Source organism: Fistularia commersonii, chromosome 26 (assembly GCF_037954325.1).
Source record: "Fistularia commersonii isolate RoL2024-O1a breed Wild chromosome 26, RoL_Fcom_v1.0, whole genome shotgun sequence".
Taxonomy (NCBI): Eukaryota; Metazoa; Chordata; class Actinopteri; order Syngnathiformes; family Fistulariidae; genus Fistularia; species Fistularia commersonii.
The window spans coordinates 3,133,370-3,154,167 of NC_141309.1; the positions used below are offsets into that span (position 1 = coordinate 3,133,370).

The window sequence follows — 20,798 nt, forward strand, 5'->3', positions numbered from 1 at the left end:
AAGAAGAAAAAAATCAATAAAAAATATAGTACAATTAAACCATAAATTCATTTTATAAACTAAATTAAATCTAGATATAATATTTATAAATATAAGATAAAAATGTATAATAAATGATATAAATATAATATACGTATATGTTTTATTTGATATAAATAAAACGCTCCTACCATTGTACCCACCTGGCTAACACTGGCTAAGCAGATCCATACTTTGCAGCATTTCAATGCACTAACAAGCAAATCGAACAAAAACGCCGAACCGACACTCGCAGGGAAAAGCAAAAACACCGGATAAATCCTCGCAGCCGGGACAGCCGACCCCTGCGGGGACGCATCGGATCCAGAGTCAACACGAAACACCAGAGTCGTCGCTTTCGACCCCTCTATTCAACAGTCGGATATTTCAACGCCAATATATCATCCTTTTTGGACGAATACATCGAAGGCGAACGCGCAGGAACCCTTTGGACGCCGCTAATAACTTGATGGAGATAAAGTCAGACTGAGATGGTTTGGACGCGTGCAGAAGAAGGATGCTGAGAGTGGAACCTCCCAGGCGGGAGGTCTGGAGGAAGACCAGAGAGGAGGTTTATGGATGGAGGGAAAAGAGGACAGGAAGTCAGTTGGCGTGAGGGAAGAGGATGCAGAGGAGGGGATTAGCCGAGGGATGAGACGATTGGCTGCGGAGAACCCTGAAGGAAAAAAAACAACTGAACGAGAACAGCTGAGTGGAAGATTGTTTTGGAAACGTCCGGCATTCATTCAAAATTTTTTCTTTGTTTTCCCTGGACCGGGACTGCGGAGCGTTTTCCCTCATCCGAGCCCTGACGAGAATTCAGATACGATCGAGGCGGTTTCGACGGGGCACCTACCTCATGGCTCTCAGTGCAATTTTGTACGCCAGTTCGGCGTCGTGAGGTAGGAGAGAGGTGAAAAGATAGCGGGCGAACGTGTGCATGGGAACGCTCTCTCGGTGGACGATCTCCCCCAGACCGGAGTACGGACCGGCTGCAGCCAAAAAAAAAAAAAAAAAAAAAAAAATGAAGAAATGGGAATTAAACACCGTGGCTTTTTATTTCTAACATGCTAACAGTTTGACTTCGCCCCTCCCAGACGGGACCCGAGATGCCGTAAACCATATGGCCCCGTGCAGACGTCCCCCACCCGTCCCACATTGCTGCCCCCTCCCCCCCAAATTTCTGCACTTCCCCTTGTCTCTGGTGGGTTATTTTAAACTCCAGCAGCCTCTTAAGCCGCAGACCACATCACACGTCGGCGCGGCGGCGACGGCCTCCAGGGGCCCGCCGAGGCCTCGCTGCCCGGCGCTCTATTAGTACCAGAGCCAGAGGTGGGTGGCCGCGATGGAGCGGGCGGGGAGCTGGGTGGAGACCGGAGCCGAATTCCGAGCGGGCCCCGTTCCCCGCAGGATGTGCCGCCCCGCCCCTTTCCATAACCAAACCCCCCAGCTGTCGCGTTCTGCTCCCTGCAAATGAAACGCGGCGTTGTGTGCGCGAGCACGTACGCGCTGACACAATAACCCCCCCCCCCCACGGTGTCACTGTGTAAAGACCTCATCTCGGTCCGACCTCTTGTTTGCGCCGCAAAATGAAAGGATAATAAATAGTGAGACGGAGTTCGGTGGATTTTTTTCCTGTTTAGGCGAGGAAGTGCGGTCTTTTCGGCGTGCGGGGAAGAGACAGAAGGGAGCGCGTCGGTGTCTGAATATATATTGCCTGAAAAAATAAAGGGAACGCTTAAACAACACAATGTAACTTCAAGTCAGTCTCACTCGTGTGAAATCAAACTGTCCACCTGGGAAGAAACACTGATTCATTTTGACTTGTTTACATCAATGTTGGTGTGTTTTTCCACTTTCATTTTGAGTGTGACTCCAAATCCAGACCTCCATGGGTTCATACATTTGATTTCCATTGATCATTTTTGTGTCATTTTGTTGTCAACACATTCAATTATGTAAAGAACAAAGTATTTAATAAAAATATTTCATTCATTCTGATCTAGGATGTGTTATTTTAGTGTTCCCATTATTTTTTGGAGCAGTGTATATAGGCACATGATATTGAACTTATTATAGGCTGCAGTGCTGAGATTAAAAGTGCACAGAATGATGTGAAAAAATAATTTAGCCCACGATGCTGAAAGTAGCACGAGTTGCACGAGTTTTAGAATGGAAAAAGTCATATTTCACATGACGCACGATATGACAAAACCTAAAAGTGCGCACGAGAATGAAGATTGTGACACCAGTTTGCTGGTGTTGAAGGAAATACTGAACTTAATTCAAGGATTCAAGACTTTTTTTGTCGTTACACAGAGCGCAACAAAATTTAGAGACTCTCAGGTTCAGTGGAATAAAAAATAGTCTTTAAAAGCAGGACACAACGCAACAAGACCAGTATCTCTGGGGGACAGATGTATGACAGAGAAAATATAAGAACAAAAATATAAATGCACTACTCAAAAAAACAAAGGGAACACTTTATTTTTTACAACAACACAATGTAACTCCAAGTCAATCACACTTGGGTGAAATCAAAGTGTCCACTTAGGAAACAACACTGATTCATTTTGACTTGTTTTAAGGACGTTACATCAATGTTGGTGTGTTTTTCCACTTTTATTTGGAGTGTGACTCCAAATCCAGACCTCCATGGGTTCATACATTTGAACATTTTTGTGTGATTTGGTTGTCACCGATGTAAAGAACAATTCATTTAAATTAGAATATTGCATTCATTTAGATCAAGGAGGTGTTATTTTACTGTTCCCTTGATTTTTTTCAAGCAGTGTATATTCTTTGGATCTGTAAGTGTGACTGTGCAAAGCAAAAACAGTCGACCTTTCGCCGTCTCACAGTATCGGATTTTTAATTTTTACCTTTTTTTTTTTAATCGCGGTGCTTTGGCAGGATACATGTATTTTTATATATTTATTATTTCAATTATTTTTACAGTAAAATAAGCATTTTTTTTAGGGCGGCGACCAACCAGAGCTCGGTGCGGCCGTAGCGTCATTCTCTGCGTCTCGTAGCACGCGTTCTGCATCTCGCCTCGTCCGTTTCAAATGTGCGGTGTCGCATCTGTGCGAATTATCCGTTAATTTATTTCAACCCCATCTATGACGCCCAAACGTTCCGCAGGGGTGTCAAACTCATCTTAGTCCGGGGGCGACGTACAACCAGTAAAATCATTACCTAGAATTTTACACCAAGTCCAAATTTTTCCTTCGTTTTAGTGTACAGGAGGTAAACAGGTCAATTATAAAACTCTTTCTATGTAATGAACTATTCCTCTAAAAAAAATACATGACGAATTAATATTTAAAAGTGAATATTAAAGAAGAATTGATGAAATTACACCCTGAAAATATTGTTGAGTCAAAAAAGAAAATCTTGTCACTGTTGGAAAATTTGCCACAATTAGAAGATTGATTGTTAGCGTGTATAAGAGGAGGTAAAATGTTTACAAGGCTATTCTGGTTATTAAATCAATCTTTTTTTGCCCATTTTTTTTATATCGCTTTTGTGGTTTTCATGGAAATAAAAAAAAAAAAAAGTTTGTTAACATGTCACTTGATGTTTTTTTTCCTCAAAAAATACATTGAAAATTAAATTTTCATTTTTTTCCTTGCTGTTTTTTTTTTTTTTGAAACCCTCTGGATAAAATCCCCAGATGCATGTGAGAAAAAACACAAAGGCTCGATTTAGGGGGCCACAAAATATTGTGCGGGTTGCGATTCTGAGACTCTTGTTCTAAGATATCTGGCAATAAATCTATGCGGCAGAGGAAGATGCTACATCTGCAAATTCTCGACATGTTGAAGCTCGCGTCTTTATAAGAGTATAGGAGAGGTTAATAAGAGTGCGTGAAAGGTCATAAAGCTTCAAAATGCAGACGTTATAAAATAAAAATGCTACTGCATACGATATAAACGATCCTTTCTCACCCTCAAGCAGAAACACAGCTTGTTTACGGAAGATTTTGACCAAGGAGTCGTCCAGTTCCACTTCCTGCAGCTTGGCCAACAGCTGCTCTTCGTTTCGACACACCTTCTCTTGCGCGTACAGCCCGTCGGGCATCACCCGCTGCTGGCCCAGGCCGATCAGGGCCGTCTCCACGGCCAGCGCCACGTACGACTCCCCGTCGCCGAGCAACCGCTGCACGGGCATCCGCTGCAGGTCCGTGCGGCTGACGACGCTGGAGCAGTCTGCAAGGAGGGCGGGGAGTGCGGGTGAAATCCAGGATTTTTGGGGTCCGACTGAGAACCAGGGCTGCACCCAGACCCCCGATCGCTGCTCCATCTGGAGCACGGGTTTATAAACATGCAAAACGTAGATTTAAACATAAATTTCTCCGCAGCGGGTTCAGAGGAGAACACAATTCGGAGGCGTCGACACTTTGAGTCGCTGCCGTAAAGCATTTTGAATATATAGATTTAACATTTTCATAAGATAAGACGGATTTTATTGATCCCACGACGGGGAAAGTCGATTGTCACAGCGGCATTGCGGCGTGGAAAAGTGTGCAAAGAGCAATGACAGGGAGAATATGCAACTAAAGGATATAGATAAAATTAAATACGCACAATTTATACGGTAGAATACAAAAATATGAAAGAAATAGGGATGTTATAGATATGACAGGTGTACAGTGGGAGGTGTGGGTTGCAAAAATGAAATGATAATAAGTAAGGCGTCCAAGAGAATATATAGGAAAGTGACTTTATATCTCTTCACACGTCATGTTGAATAACATCTCTGGCAAAAACACAACTTTTGAGGTGGATTCCACCTCCAGAGCTGCAGGAAAAGTATGTTTGTGCGAGCAGTTTCAGAAATGCCTCTCCGTATTTTCCCCTTTTAGGAACAGCGACGGTCGACTGACAGACGAGGCAAACACACGTCCTGATTTTCTTCACGCGGAGTATAAAGAAATAGAGATAAAAACATAAAGAAAAAGAGTTTTTCGAAGTTGAGGAAAAGAAAACAGGAAGTTGAAAATCTTATGCGGCGGACCCTCGCTACTTTGCGGTTCGACTTTCGCGCCCTTGCTAGCCTAAGAAGAAAAAAAAACGTCAAAATATAGTCAAATTAAACTAAAATTAATTCTATAAAATAAATAAAATGCAAGATCTGCAAGAACAATGATGCCCGGCATCGCAAACTCTCGCAAGAATTTCGGAGATACCAAACCACCCGACGAAGCGGCGCCATTAAAGAGTTGTAAAGCTCTCATTGGCTCTGCGGTGCTTCATCAGTATTCATCACCGTAACTGCTGCACGGCAAATTCATCATCATTCAAGTTTCGCTGCAGCAAAGTATTTTCAACGGTGAGTGCCCAATAAAACGATTTCTTAAAAATATAAGATGTGATTTCTTTTTAGAAATAATTTCTATTTACTTCACATTTAATATGATTTTTAATTTATTGAATTTCATGTATTTATTTACTGTGTTTTTTATTATTTTTTTTACAGTATTTGAACATTTTATTTCATGATGAAATACCCATATTCTAGCCTAGGAAGAACAAAAAAACAGTAAAAAATAAAGTAAAATTAAACAAAATTTCATGATATAAAATACTAGATCTCCTTTGCTAAACAAAGACACCCAGCGTCTAAACACTTGCTCCTAGTTTGGGAAGTGTTTATCGTTCTTTAGCGTTTTTTTTTTTTTTTTTACAGTATTTGTAAATGTTCAAATACTGTAATGTTGAAGAAAGGAAAAGAAATACAGGAAGTTGAAAATCATATCCAGTGGATCCTCGCTACTTTTAGCGGATTGGCTTTCATGCTCTCGCTACTTCGCTGATTTTTTTTATAATTCAGTTGTTTGTTTTTTGCAGTATTAGAAATAAAAAATTAAGATGAACTAGCCATATTCTAGCATAAGAAGAAAAAAAATCAAAATGAATAACATTGGCTAGGTGGATTGTGCCCAGCATACATGTCCTGCTCCACCTCACTGCCCTTGTATTTTGATGTTTATTGTACTTGATTGTACACATGGTACTCTAACCCTAACTACTGCACAGCAAATTCATCATCATTCACGTTTCGCTGCAGCAACGTATTTTGATTGGTGAGTGCCCGATAAAATGATTTCTTGAAAATATAGAATTTGATTTATTTTCATAAATAATTTCTATTTACTTTATATCTGATATAATTTTTTAACTAATTTACTGTACATTCTGTATTATATTTCAATGACTATTGTACATTACAATTATCCAAAAGTGTTTAGCGTGCTGTATAAGAGTGTGGGAAGCGTTTATCGTTCTTTAGTGTCTTTTTACAGTATTTGAATTTTTTTTTCATGATGAAATAGCCGTATTCTAGCCTAAGACGGAAAAAAAGCAGTAGAAAATAAAGTAAAATTAAACTAACATTCATTGTATAAAATACGAGATCTCCTTTGCTAAACAAAGATATCCAGCATCGCAAACTCTCGCTCCTGGAGTGGGAAGCGTGTATCGTTCTTTAGCTTTTTTTTTTTTTTACAAAACATATAAATGTTCAAGTACTGTAAAGTTGAGGAAAAGAAAAGAAAAACAGGAAGTTGAAAATCTTACAGTGGACCCCTGCTACTTTTAATGTACTCATTTACTGTACATTTTATATTGTATTATGTTTATTGTACTTTACAATTAACCAAGAGCGTTAAGTGCTCTGGATAAGCGTGTGGGAAGCGTAATACAGCCGATAGCGGGTTGATAACACTTTGCGGGAGGTTCGTAAAGGGTTGAGTGACGTCCTTTAAGGGTTAATATATCATTTTTGGCGCTGGGTCTTGGAACGGGACTCCCATGAAAACGTGCGCTGTGTACGTGACGGTACCTGAGAGGTCTAGACAGGTGTTGGATCCTTCCTCTCCCGCCCTCCCGGATTCGGTCAGGGTGCTGAACAGGGTGCCGATGGGATCCAGCGGATGTCCCACCCAGCCCTCCATGTTGGTTATGGAGGTGTGACCTTTGTGAAGCAGCTCTGACGCCGGAAAGAACGCACGGAAGATGCGGTTAAACACGCTCGCGGCGGGCGCCGAGCAAAGGCGGCGTATTCGGTCCGATCGGCTTCACCTTTCTTGTGCCGGCGAAAGTGCTCGAGTTGTCTCTGCTGCTGCCGCCGTAGCGTGTTCACCACGGCGATGGCGAGCCGGAGGGCTTCTCTGGGGTAGCCATGAGAACGCAGGGCGTCCACCCGGGCGCACGCCGTGGGGACGTGTTCTGAGGAGAGACCAGAAGCTCCCTCGGTGTCCGCTATCCGAAAAACGCCGCGGCGCGGCTATTAAAAAATATATATCCGCTCACCGTGCCACAGGGGCCAGCCGCGCGAGTCGAAGAGGGAGCCCTCCTGGTTGTCATGGTAACAGTAGTTGGCGTAGAGGTCGCTGGCGATGATGTGCTGAAGGTGTCTGTCCTGCCAGTGCAGATCGCAGGCCTCGATGGCCCGCGTGAACACGGTCCTGTGGGGTCGCATCTCTGCGGCACAAGAGACGGCGATGAGCCGCGAGTCGGCGCCCGCCTCCTCCGACGCGACGCGATAATTCCGACAAACGCGGCGCCATTCCGACTAGTTTAAGGCCTGGCGCGCACCCATAAGGACGAGTAAGCCGCGAAACGCTTTTTCACGGTTCTAACGGCCTCCCTGGAAGAATCCACTTCAGTCAAAGAAAGAAAAGAAAAGCGGCGTTGAAGGATGAGAGCCTCTAATTACGTGGCTCCTCACCTTTTCCACCGGGAGACGCTACGCTATAAAGTGCGAGCATTATTGACAGACATGTAAACTTGTCAGTCTCCGACCTTGGTTGCCATGGGCACCCTGAGGCAGTGAGTGGGTGAGGTTGGGCAGTTCGTTGCCGTGGTTTCCGTCCTCCCAGGGGCAGACGTCCACGCTGTTCCATCTGCGCAGCTGCCGCAGCCACGACGACTTCTGCTCCGGCTTGCAGTGGGGGTTCAGTACGATGCACATCCACAGGGCACCTGCAGACATCGACGGAAGGCGTCAAACTGGAAATGTAAAAAAACGGGCGCGGGTCGAAAGGCGAGCTGGTGGCGATGTTTCTTGAAAACCTATCGAACCCGGAACTAACAAAGCCTCTTGGTCGGTTCCTGTAAAACAACATTAACGGTCAAATAAATGACAGAAAATGCTAAAAACGCTAAAATCGGTTACATTTACGGCTCTGTCTGCAACTTCCCCGGAGTGAATCCGAGCGAAAACATGATTTCTAGAGCCGAAAAATAAGTTCCTTCAAAGAAAAAGTCCTCTAGCGGCAAGAGAGGAAAAAAAATAAAAATACAAAAATGAAACCGCATTTCAAACTGATAATGTTTTAAAGCTCAGCTCTGCCGCGATGCTCACTGGTCTGAATTAAGAGGCGAGAAGGAAGACACACAACTCTACCCTTTGGACCCGCGGATAAACACTCTGCCTCCCACCTGCATCCAAACCCATGTTTTCATCGACCACCTTTCATTTTTGTCCATTTTTGTGGAACAAGCGGGTCGCTTCGTCGCTCAGCCAATGAACGAGTGACATTTTCACGCGTCATTTTCATGCGTCAGAAAACGCGACCGTCATTTGCAAAAAAAAAAAAAAAAAAAAAATACAGTTATCGTGCAAGATTTACAGCCCGCGGCTCCCTCTTTTCTTTTCCTGCGCGTCGCATGTGCGGCCGCCATCTTGCGCTGGAAACACAAACTCTGTGAAAACAGAGGATTTAACTAGTCCCACGGCAACGCCGACTCCGCACACATCATTTTGGAGTAAATTGGAACAAACAGAATTTGAAAAGTGGCTGAGTCTCCCGGGGACCGCGGGCATGTTCGGCGAGGAGGGAGGGTGTGGGGGGGGGTTGGAGGGGGAGGGACGCACGCCGAAGAAACGCGCGTTTGCCGGCCGTGGGTTCGCGAATGATTTGCATGAACGCGTCGAGGCGAGTTTTTGGGGAGGAAGGACGGAGGCAAGGACAAACACGCACCATTAAAGAACACAAAGGTGAGGGAAGAGGGGCGCAGATACGGAAAATGAAGTGCGCGGGGAGACGATTTTTGGACGAGGAGACGCGAGCGAGGACGAGCGAGCGAGCGAGGACGGGCTTTGTGTCTGGAGGAGAGCAGGAGCAGCAGCTCAAAGGAGGGAAAGACAAAAGAGGGAGAGAGAAAGAGAGAGAGAGGGAGAGAAAGAGCCGAGAGGCAGCATTCACCACACATCAGGGGGAGTGATAAGGACTTTGGAAGAATGGTTTGAAGTGCAGACTTCAAAGAGGCCCTACACACACACACACACACACATATATATGCATGCACACACACATCCCATTCCAAAAATACGTGGGACTGAAACAGATGAAATTATTGTGCGGCCCTCGCAAAGTGCAAGAACAAGACCAAAGGCAGAGAGGGAACATCGGCGTCAACAACAACACCAGCAGCAACATCAACAGACGCTTTGGAGAGACAACAGAGGCTGGAGACACGACGCCTGCCGTCCCGGTGCCACGAAGTGTTTTTTTTTTTTTTTTTTTCCGCGCTTCGCTGTAGGTACGACGTGTTTGACAGAACCACGCGACGTGTCAAACTAGATGCTGCACAGCCGGCGGCGCTCGGGCTCAACAAGCCGACACGTAGCAAATGTAGCGTTTGAGTACATTACAGGGGGGGCGTAATATTTAGGGGGGGGTCCGGTGACGCCGAATCTACTTTCGCCGTGACGCAGCGGGAGTCTGGGCTGCTGGTACGAGTGTGTGTGTGTGTGTGTGTGAGTGTGTTTGTGTGCTGTCTCTGAAACAAAGGACAAGTAAACAAAACACACATGCGGGCGTCTGTGACTTTGTCTCCATTCCATCACCCACCTTGCTAAATGTGTTCGTGCCTGTGCATTATGTGCTGTACTTCTGTGTGTGTGTGTGTGTGTGTGTGTGTGTCCTCCTTACCCAGCTCGTCCCAGAGCTGTCTGTACTTGTCGGTCATGGTGGTGCCTTGCTGTCTCCACAGCGCCAGCCGAGGGTCGGCCATGAACTGCTCCGTGATCAGTGTTAGCATCCTCGCTCCGTTGGAGTCACGCATCTTCAGCATCTCCCTCACCTACGCGAGGACAGAGGAACAAGACGGAGAGGACAGATGACAACGGGTCTGCACACACACACACACACACATACACACATACTTGCAAAGATATGTACAAAAAGAAGGATAAAATGACAGCGACAGTAATTTTACTGTAAATAAAACACAAGAAAAATACCCACCTTTATACCGATGCATATTGAACGCTGCTACATATATGGAAATAAAAATATACTGCTCAAAAAAATAAAGGGAACACTTGAACAACACAATGTAACTCCAAGTCAATCACACTTCTGTGAAATCATAGTGTCCACTCAGGAAGTAACACAGATTCATTTTGACTTGTTTTAAGGACATTACATCAAAGTTGGATCAGCCTGGAGTTTGTTTTTACACTTTAAATTTTGAGTGTGATTCCTAATCCAGACCTCCATGGGTTAATACAATTGATTTCCATTGATCATTTTTGTGTGATTTTGTTGTCAGCACATTCAACTGTGTAAAGAACAAAGTATTTCATAAGAATATTTCATTCATTTACATCTAGGATGTGTTTTTTAAGTGTTCCCTTTATTTTTTTGAGCAGTGTATATTAACATATGTTTATATAAAGGGAAGCCCAGTGGCGCAGGGGTTAGCGCTTCGGCCTCACAGCACGAGGTTCGATTCCGACGAGGTGACCTTTCTGTGTGGGGTTTGTGTATGTTTTTAGCATGTTCTGCGTGGGTTTCCTCCCACACCCCAAAAACATGCAGCAGATTAATTAGGATAAGATAAACTTTATTGATTTTCCAGTTATAGTGTTATTTATGAATATAAATATAGATAGGGAGACAGGTAGAAGAGTGTAGATAGCAAAGACATCCAGACAACAACAGCAGGGATAATAATGGACAACATAAAGGAAAAATACACAACCAGAACTAAACGACAATAGAAATAGAGTAACAATAGCGATGACAAGAAAATAAAATAGATAAACAAAAATAGGCAGGATGTGTGCAGGCTGGGAGTAGCAAGGATAAGAAAGACGTCAGAGTTAGAGCATGACTTGTGAATGGGTGAGGGAGTGAATAGTAATTGGAAAAATTGGAAAATTGCATTGAATTAATGAGTTAGTGAGCGGTTGTGCTGTAATAGGCTGTAACTTCCGGACTATTGGGCGCACCTGAATATAAGCCGCACCATCATAGGATTGTACAGCTTCAGAATGATTTTATTGGTCCGATGCGGCAAGTCTGAATGTTTAGGCGGCATGAGGCTTGATGGCCCCCGGAAAAAAAATAAAAATTAAAAAATTCAAAGCCGTAATCCAAACCAGTTGCTCTGCCTCCCGCGCCAATGCCACCCCATAACAGCGGAATTGAACAGCCTCAGAATAATTTTATTGGTGTGATGCAACATGGCTAAATGTTTTGGCGGCATGAAGCTTGATGCCGCCCCCCCAAAAAAAATAAAAATAGAAAATTTTGGAAATAAATGGATATATAAAAATAAATAATTGTAAAAAAAAATTAAAAAAAATCAATAAATTCATTTCATCACTGTTTACAGCGCAGTGTTCAAATGGCTAAATGTTTTGGCGGCATGAAGCTTGATGCCGCCCCCCCAAAAAAATAAAAATAGAAAATTTTGGAAAGAAATGGATATATAAAAATAAATAATTGTAAAAAAAAAAAAAATTGAATAATAATTTAAAAAAAAAAATCAATAAATTCATTTCATCACCGTTTACAGCGCAGTGTTCAAATCGTGTGAAAAGGGTAGTTGCTTCTAGTCTGTAAATTGCGATGTCTCGCCCGATGACAGCTGGGATCGTCTCCAGCATCCCCCGCGACCCTGAGTGCAGGATAAGCGGCAGAAGATAAATGGATGGACGTTTATGTAAAAATATACCCAGCGTGGTGGTTAGCGCTTTTGTCTCGTAACAAGGTGGTCGCTTGTTCGATTCCTTGTGTGCGGACTTTTCACGATGCGGTGTCTGCGTGGGTTCCCCCTGAGGGATACCGTTCGCCCGGATGTCGCCCTGCGATCCAGCGGTCCGGGCCGAACCCCGGCTCTCGCCCAGTGACAGCTGGGAAAGGCTCCGCCCGCCCCAACGCGCGACCTTGAGTGCAGGATAAGTGGTTTAGATAATGAATGAATGAAGTCATGTGATCCTCCACACTGCACGGAGAGATGGAGCGTCCAGGACAATGAGAACACGATGGCTCATCTTGAACCGGATAAATCCTTGTATTTGGAAGCATCGGCCCAAATCCCTCAGAGATTACATCACTGCTGATAATTGCCGCTATATTGCTTTTCCACCTGTGTGAGAGTGTTCGGCTTCATATAAAACCTTAAAAAAAAAAGAAGAACCTTTTCACAAAAGACTGCGCTGACATTTGAGGAGATTTATTTGCAGATGTTGCAAACTGCGCGTGCTTATCGGCACGGCCGCTGCATCCGGGTTACCGTGTTTCTGTTGAGAATCGTGACGCCGGATGCTGGATCGCGGTCCCGAGAGGACAATAGGACAATTCCTATAATTCCAGCCGGTGTGACGGGAAACTAAATCCCTCATTGTGTGATTCTAGCCATTTCAAATTCCGCTGACTGCACCTCCACTTGCATTCACTCGCGACTTCTTTCCGACACGCACAACAAAAAGATGAAAGTACGCGGCGACGCAAACGACATTCACGGAATATTGTGTCAAAACTCGCATCGGCTGATCTGTTCAGGCAGCAGAAGCGAGACACGGGCGGGATCTAAGATGACGCTCATCAGCATCAATCGCATAGCCGGACCTTTAGCACAATGGAGGAACGTTAGCGTTAGCTGCTAGATGCACCGCTTTTCGCTACGACAACTTGCTCTGTGCTTTATTTACGCGCCCGAAGGTTTCCGTCTGTGCAAGTGATCGCCCGTCTTTAAAAAAAAAAGGAAAGAAAAGGAGACGGACGAGGTGTCCGGACGTGCTAAAAGCACATTACACATTAGCGGTGGCCTAACCTTGCTTCTGCAGAGGCAGGCACGAGGGATAACCGCGTATCCCTAATGCAATTTTTTTTTTTCGGACGGTGGGTACCGAGCCGACTGCGTCGTGACCCACTCATCGGTTTTTACGTCTCTCCGCCGCCGCTCCTGCAATTAGCGCTCGCTGAGAGGAAGCATGCAACTTTTTAATGTACGTGTCGATGCCTGTCGCGGATTACTTCGAACATTTTCACGAGGGAATCGGCGAGAGGCAAGTGTGCGGGGAAGGGTGAGAGAGAGAGACCAGATGCAGGGTAGGGGTGAGAATGCATCGTTGCAGGGGCTCCACGCATGTCGCCGGGATGCTAACCTTGCTGAAGAGCAGGTTGAGTTGCTTCCCCGAGCCGTGGTATCCCCCCTGGGATAGGAAGAGCTTGACCTGCTCCTGGACCTGCTCCTCGTCCAGGTGCCAGCAGTTCTCGTCATCCACGCTGGCTCCCGCCGTGGGGTCCGGGGCCCCTGCACACCAAAACAACAAAAAAAAAATTGGTTCATGCGCATCGGTGCATTGAAGACCAAATCAGCAAACGTTTGCATTTCCACGTGAACGGCGAGTGTTTTTGTTTTTGAGTCCGTGTGTCAGGGCTGCGACCCGACTGGCTGCCCGTACGCTGCGTTCTGGGGAACAGAACAGGAGCCGCTTTTAGCCCGATTCCATTTCCAGACGCCTCAATTCAAATGAGAATTCACCGTCGCGCTCGCGGCGAATCAAAGCACGGGACTATTCTCGGACTATTTCGCCGACAAACGGAAAAGCTCTTCCGGGACTACTCCTTCTTCATCCTCCGCCGCGCTGTGATCTGTCGAGTCGCGTTTTCACCGCTTTTTCCCTTTGCGTCGCCTCGCAAATAGTTCGGATGGAGCCGAAACTGGAGATCGCAGGTCGCGTGAGAACGTCGTTAGCGAATTGATCACTTGGCAATTAGTGGGCAATTAATCTGAGAAAAAAAAAAAAAAAAAAATCACCTCAAAAATGGGAGTAAAAAAAAAAAAAAAAGCCAAGCCCGACCAATCAATGGGATTGCCAATCGATGAATTTCTTTACATTCATTTTTTTTTTACCCATACTGCCGAGCTCTATATGCATGCCTCTTTATTTCTGCAGACCTCTTCCCTCTCTAGCTCTCAGATGTAAATAATGGGTCTATAGTGTTGATTAGAAGCACACAATCTTCTTCTTTACTGTCTGGATTTCACTAATGAGGACCATTGATCCTGCCACACTTAACCTTCATCACACAGTCAATAGACGCCGCACAAACCACACACACACACACACACACACACACACACACACACACACACACGCCCGCGTGCGCACAAGCCATTTCCTCACCGTGGACCTGGTTTATTTCGGAGTTCTGCGATAGAATCTCATCCGCTAGTTTCTGCGCCGTCGGTAGCACTTCGGTGTGGTGGACCGAAATCAGGTACTGGACGAACTTCTGCAGCTGGTCCCGGCTCATCTGGAACAGGGTCTCCGAGATGGGCAGGTGCAGCTTGACCAGCTCGGGCTTCCGTACTCGGTAAAGTGACAGCGCCACCACGTGGGCGCAGTAGAAGATGTCTTTGTTGCCGCAGGTGCACGTCACCGCCGTGATTTTGCAGCGGTCGAAGCTGACGCTGACGCTGCATACGAGTTCCGGGGAGGAGGGGGTGGCGGGGTCGGTCACCGTGCCGCTCAGATGGAAACCTGGACGGAAGAAGAGCGGAGGAAGTTAAAAAAACAAACAAAAAACTGACGTGAGTTTGAAGTCTTTTACGAGTGAGTGGAAATAAGCTGCCGGCGATTTTAATAACACACGAAAATCAAAGCTTGTCTTTGCTTTGCACTTTAGCGGAGACACGCAAAGTTGTATCCGTGTTATCGGACAGCCTTTTGATTAATGTCCCGAGGAATCGGTCAGCTGATCGGTTTATTAAATGTCAAACACCCGTGGAAAACGTTTATTAACAAGCTCATGGTGACCTCCTTGAATGCCCGCGCACCGGATGCAGAGGCGTTGAGAAGATCTTCTTTTCCTTTGGGCTTTTCCCTTCAGGGGTGGCCACAGCCAATCAACCCTCTCTGTCTAATCTTCTCACTGGTCTTCCTCTAGACCTCCAATTCCAGCATCCGTCTACCAATATATTCACTATGAGCCAACCATCTAAGCCTGGCTTCTCCATCTTAGCCTGGCTTCTCTCCCTCCTCTGTACATGACCCAACCATCTCAGTCTCCAAAACAGTCTCCGAAACATCTAACATGTGCAGACTCCTTCCTGATCCTATCCATCCTGGTCACTCCCAAAGAGAACCTTAGCATCTTCATCTTTGCGACCTCCAGCTCTGCCTCCTGTCTTATCGTCATTGTCACGGTCATTGCTTTGTCTCGGTCATACATGTCCTGCACCCCTGTGAAAAATTCTTCTTTTCCTTTGGGCTTTTCCCTTCAGTAACTTCATTGTAACTTCATATCCTCTCTCACTACGTCCATCGATCTTCTCTTCGGTCTTCCAATAGACCTCCAATCCCAGCATGCGTCTACCAATATATTCGTGACCCAACCATCTCTGACCTTCTCTCCAAAACATCTAACATGATCCTGGTCACTCCCAAAGACAACCTCAACATCTTCATCCCTGTGACCTCCAGCTCTGTCTTTTGGTCATTGCCACTGTTTCTAGATCAGGGGTGTTGCATTCGTTTTCAATGAGGGCCACCAGCCATCAGCAGAATGGTTGCAATCAAAGGGCCACATGTAACGGTATCAGCATAAATGGAACTGAATGGAACCAAATGTAATGTAATGTAAAATAAATACAACTACTCCTTAATGTTAAATAACTATGACTTTATTGCTCATTCAAATTTGCATAGAATCTATGGAAATACATGTGTAACATTTTGGATTTTAATTCTTGGACAATTTGATGTTTTTCTGGAAGGCTAACTTTGGCATGCTTAGCTCCATGTTTATGTCAAAATGCCGACGTAGATTGCACTCTTTGACAACCGACGCTGCCTCATAACACAAAGACACACCGGTTTTTCTCCTTGAAGCACAAATGGAACATTGACAATGGAATCAATGTGGATACACAGCAATCTAATGGCGGGATGCCGTCATTTCACGAGTAACATGGATCGGCATGCATCGTGGGAAATGTAGTTTCGGGTCAATGCATCCATTTGACTTCTTTATTTTAAGACAATCGGACCTTTTAAGACGTCCCCGTGGGCCACTAAAATGACACGGTGGGCTACATTTGGCCCGCGGGCCTTGAGTTTGACACGTGTTCTGGAGCAGTGGTCCCCAACCCCCGGGTCGCGGGCCAGTACCGGTCCGCGGATCAATTGATATCGGGTCACCCGAGAAATAATCAATTGTCTTTAAAGGATCAAAAATCTTTTCTTTTGAAAAATGACCGGAATCTCTCTGTTACAACTCAGTCACTTGAGCGCCTAAAATTTAACCCGCAAGCTGGCAAAATGAGTAAAAAAACAGACGTAGGACGGAAAGTTTCTCATCCAAGGGGAAAAGATCTAGTGAAGAGACAGAAGAAGAGCCTACTACTTCCAAGAAAAAGAAAGATTTTAACAGACATTACCAGGAGTTCGACTTAAAATGTGGATTTATCGTAACAGGTGATTCCCACAGACCGAGCCGCTCTGCATTCTGTGCGGCGATGAGGCAATGAAGCCTTCATTATACTCATGTTATGTTGTTGCCGCAATGTTACGAGGAAGCTGCTAATAAAGTTGCATACGAGTACACAGTGGATTCACGTTTATTATTATAGTCGCAATATAAACAATCTAACTGTACCCCCCCCCCCCCCCCCCCATCCCCACGGGTCGGGGTAAAATTGTTAAACGTTGACCCGTCCGCGGTGATAAAAGGGTTGTTTACCACTGCTCGAGGGCATACAGCATCACTGGTCTCACTAATGTTTTGTCCACCTTTCCTATCATTCTTCTATCTCATGGTGCCCCTGACACTTTTCTCCACCAATTCCCAGCTGCTTGAACCGGTTTCTTTACCAGAGAGTTGCTGAGAAATTAAGAAAAATGGATGAAAGGCAGTTAGCGCTTCCGCCTCGCAGCAAGAAGGTCCTGGTCCAATTCCGACTTGGGAGTTTGCATTTTCTCCCCGTGTTTGTTCTGGCCTCCTCCAGGTTCTCCGGGTTCCTCCCACAGTCCAAAAACATGCTTGAGGTTCAGGAAGGTGATTGGTTGCATATCTATATCTGGCCCTGTGATTGGTCGGGGTGAATCTCACCTCTCGCCCAATCACAGCTGGGATAGACCCCGCCTCCCTGACCACGGGTCCAGGATAAGCAGTAGAGATAATGAATGAACGAATGAATGCATTCCAGATGAATCTATCAGACTGTATCAAAACACTTTAAGGTGATTAAATGTTATGTTATCATAGCTTTATCTATAAAAATACAAAAACAGTCGCCAGCTGCCGACATTGTGCGATGACTTGCACATTCATCCGGTCACGGTCACGTCATCCTTAAGCTGAGTGAGGCAGCAGCGTCCAGGGTGACGCGTGACGATCACCGAAACGTCAAAAAAAGAACAAGTTCCCGATGTGAAAAATACCGAATGCTGATTGGTCCAATCTAACGAAGGCCGAGGAACAGAAAAGCTGGAATCTAAAAGCGGTAAAACAAAGCTCGTATCAAACTCAAAGTCCCCCGAGCAGCAAAGCCATTCCTCTGGATAGCGTCCCTCGGCTGTCTGTCCTCCAGACGGTGCAAAAGTGAAGTTTTTATTCCGACTTTCAATTATTTCCGCCGTCCGCGTAAACAACAGGCCGACTATTATGCGAACTTATGGGAACGGGACGACCGGATCGACTCGCTGAACGTGCCCTTTAGTTATCTCCGAGGTAACTACCGCGGCGAGGCTGGAGTTCAGCGACCATATGAAACAGATTCGACCGCAGTCGCTCGGCCCCGGGTTCCCTTACCATGACAGCGTGATCGGGACCAGCTGCTCGGGATCCTGAGCGAGAAGGGTTCGGGGGCCCGACCCGCCCCGGCGATCGTCTCCGGTAGGAACCGGGGCCGAAACCGGGAAGTAAGATATAAAACGTCTTCTTGGAATACAATGTTTTGATCTTATCCTGACTTGAGCTACGTGGAGGAGCGTCTGGTCATTATGCAACCATGAATATGAATGAGCAGGGCGGGGTCCCCGGCAGTGGCATATAAAACAGACGCACGTGTACACACACACACACACACACACAGAGCGAAATCACAGCGTGAGATCATGCATTTATTAATAATGGGAGTGGTTAGGAGAGGCCGAGAGTACCTTATGAATGCATTTATGCACTCGGGAGAGATCTCGGAGATACATGTGGACCGGGCGAAGAAATACATCTCTTAAAATATGTTTATCAAAGGGCCGCGTGCACTCGGCGCTGTTGTATCAAGCATGTATTAATGCGGATATCAAAGAGTCCTCGATGTCTCCGCATTAGGTAAGGGGGCTTGAATATTTGATAGTATATAAATAGAAAAGTGTTGAAGGGCAGATCGTCTTCAATGGGGAATTTGGCGAGATATAAAGAATTGATTCGGCGGAAGGGAGGAAAAAAAAAAAAAAAAGGCAAGGGAGAAATAAATAAGGTCACAGCCCCGGCCTACAACCTGAGCGATGCCTTCAGGTCTCAAATAAAGACAAAGGAAACTATTGTGGCGGCTTAACATTAACCATCTGCCGTCTCCCCGAAGCAGATTGCCGAGATACAGTAAAGGATTCTCCCTGCGTCAGGTAGACGCAGAGGTAGAAGCCTTCGAGTGGAAAAAAAAAAGGGGCTCCGGACGCGTTAGCGCCTCGGCTATTAAGCGTCGGTCACCGATATGTATCAACGCGGACGTGCAGAACATCGCCATGGAGACGCGTCTCCGGCCGAGAGAGCGAGAGAAAGAGAAGCCATCGTGAAACGGTGCCGACGGTCTGGGATGGAGCGCAAACCAGAAAGTCCTTTATGTCTACAGCTCATTATATGAAAGAACATAACTTATTTAGCTGGGTAACAAACGAGATGCGAGCATATATTGTGTGTGTGTGTGTGTGTGTGTGCGTGCATGTGACACATGCTTGCACTTCAAGAAGAGCCCCTTGTCCAGAGAGGGCAATGAAAGGGGAGAACATCAAAACCATGTGAGAGGGCTCAAAGAAAAAGAAAAAAAAAAAACAACCTCTGCTACAAAATACGCACAAGACTTATTAGCCGGGCGTAAAACAGCTGCATTTTCTTTTTCAAGCCCGTCTCTCTCTCTCTCTCTCTCTCTCTCTCTCTCTCTCTCTCTCTCTCTCTCTCTTCCCTGCTGCCGCCGCCGCCCACCCCGAGGTAAAATTAACAGGATGCTTTTTAAAATTCACAACACATGGAGTATGAAACGCTAAATTGTGATAAAAGACTTGTCCTCATTCAAAAGGAAAAGTGTGTTGTTGTGTGTGTGTCCCCCCCCCCTCCACACACACACACTTTAATGGACACTCGCTCTCTCCTTTCTCGCCTCCCAGGCCCTTTTCATCCCTCTCTCTCTCTCCGTGGACATTCCCACAGCTCTTTCCCTCTCGCTCTCTGACAGATGGGTAGGTAATGAGTTTCGCCTTTCCCTGTCCAATCGTCTGGGCACCAAAAACTGCCCCCCACGCCAAAAAATGCCCTTTTAATTTAGCCAAGTGCTGAGTACAGGGATATTACTGTTTAGGTACACACACACACACATATTGAGACGCATGCATGCACACACACAGATACACACACCTCCCATGACTCCTGGCTGGGCGGGTATGAAACCTTCGATGTCTCATGTGCTAGCTATTAAAGAGGCTGGTTTCCCCCCTCGCCCGGTCCACTCAGCTCCCCTCCCCGAGTGGTGCTCAGGGCTCTTTTCTGTGCATGTTTAAGAGGCCAGGGTTGGCTTTCAAAGTAACCATGGCGGCCATTTTTAGAACAAGGCCTCTGTGAGGTTGCCCTAGAAACCCCTTCTGACCGCCCCGGTGAAATCACACTTGGCCCGAGGCGCTGTGTGAGGAAGCATGAAGGCCGGGTGAAAGAGCGAGCAAGAATGAGCGTATGTATATATATATATATATACATATATATGTGTGTGTGTGTGTGTGTGTGCTTGAATCCCACAAAAGCGCGCGCGGACCACCCACACTCTTTCGGGGGGGGACCGACATCAAAAGCGGCCCTCCGACCCCCGAGAAGCCCTTCACTCCGTCATTCTTTGCGGTTTTGAAATCGCGTAAGTGCCGATAAGCCTTATGTGCGCTCTCTTGACCGGTCTGGACCACCTCCGTCTATTCAGCGGCGAGCCCCCGACCCCCGCCACGGGCGCCGGACTCTTGTTCTCGTTCCGGGAAGGAAAGGCCGAGAAGAACCGCGGCTCCTTCAACGTGAATATGCCGAGGCTGAAGAATGCGGCCTTTATACGATCCCCCATAAAAAAAAAAAAAAAAAAAAACAGGATCTGGCGTTCCCACATGAAGGCGGCGGGTCGGGATCGAGCCCGAGAGGTCCTTCTCGCTTAAATACAAGAGCGCTCAGTGTTTCGCAAAATCACAGGGGCTAAATTACACCGAGCAACATACGTGTATTTTCACAATCAAATTAAGATTCCAACTCAATAGAGAAAATTGGGGTCTGGCAGTGGGAA

General features: G+C 45.9%; 1 protein-coding gene across 2 annotated transcripts in view; it reads right to left on the minus strand.

Annotated features, from left to right (window-relative positions):
- Nucleotides 1–20,798, minus strand: part of LOC147218253 (zinc finger SWIM domain-containing protein 6-like) — a 53,890-nt gene that overhangs the window by 12,342 nt on the left and 20,750 nt on the right. For both annotated transcript variants that reach the window (XM_086174047.1, XM_086174046.1), the window contains exons 2-10: nt 14,455–14,811; nt 13,429–13,577; nt 9,962–10,112; nt 7,827–8,006; nt 7,335–7,505; nt 7,104–7,250; nt 6,865–7,011; nt 3,969–4,229; nt 875–1,010 (exon numbers count right to left, since the gene is read on the minus strand). In XM_086174047.1, the coding sequence (XP_086030173.1) occupies nt 875–1,010; nt 3,969–4,229; nt 6,865–7,011; nt 7,104–7,250; nt 7,335–7,505; nt 7,827–8,006; nt 9,962–10,112; nt 13,429–13,577; nt 14,455–14,811 (1,699 nt within the window). The remainder of the gene's footprint in view (nt 1–874; nt 1,011–3,968; nt 4,230–6,864; nt 7,012–7,103; nt 7,251–7,334; nt 7,506–7,826; nt 8,007–9,961; nt 10,113–13,428; nt 13,578–14,454; nt 14,812–20,798) is intronic.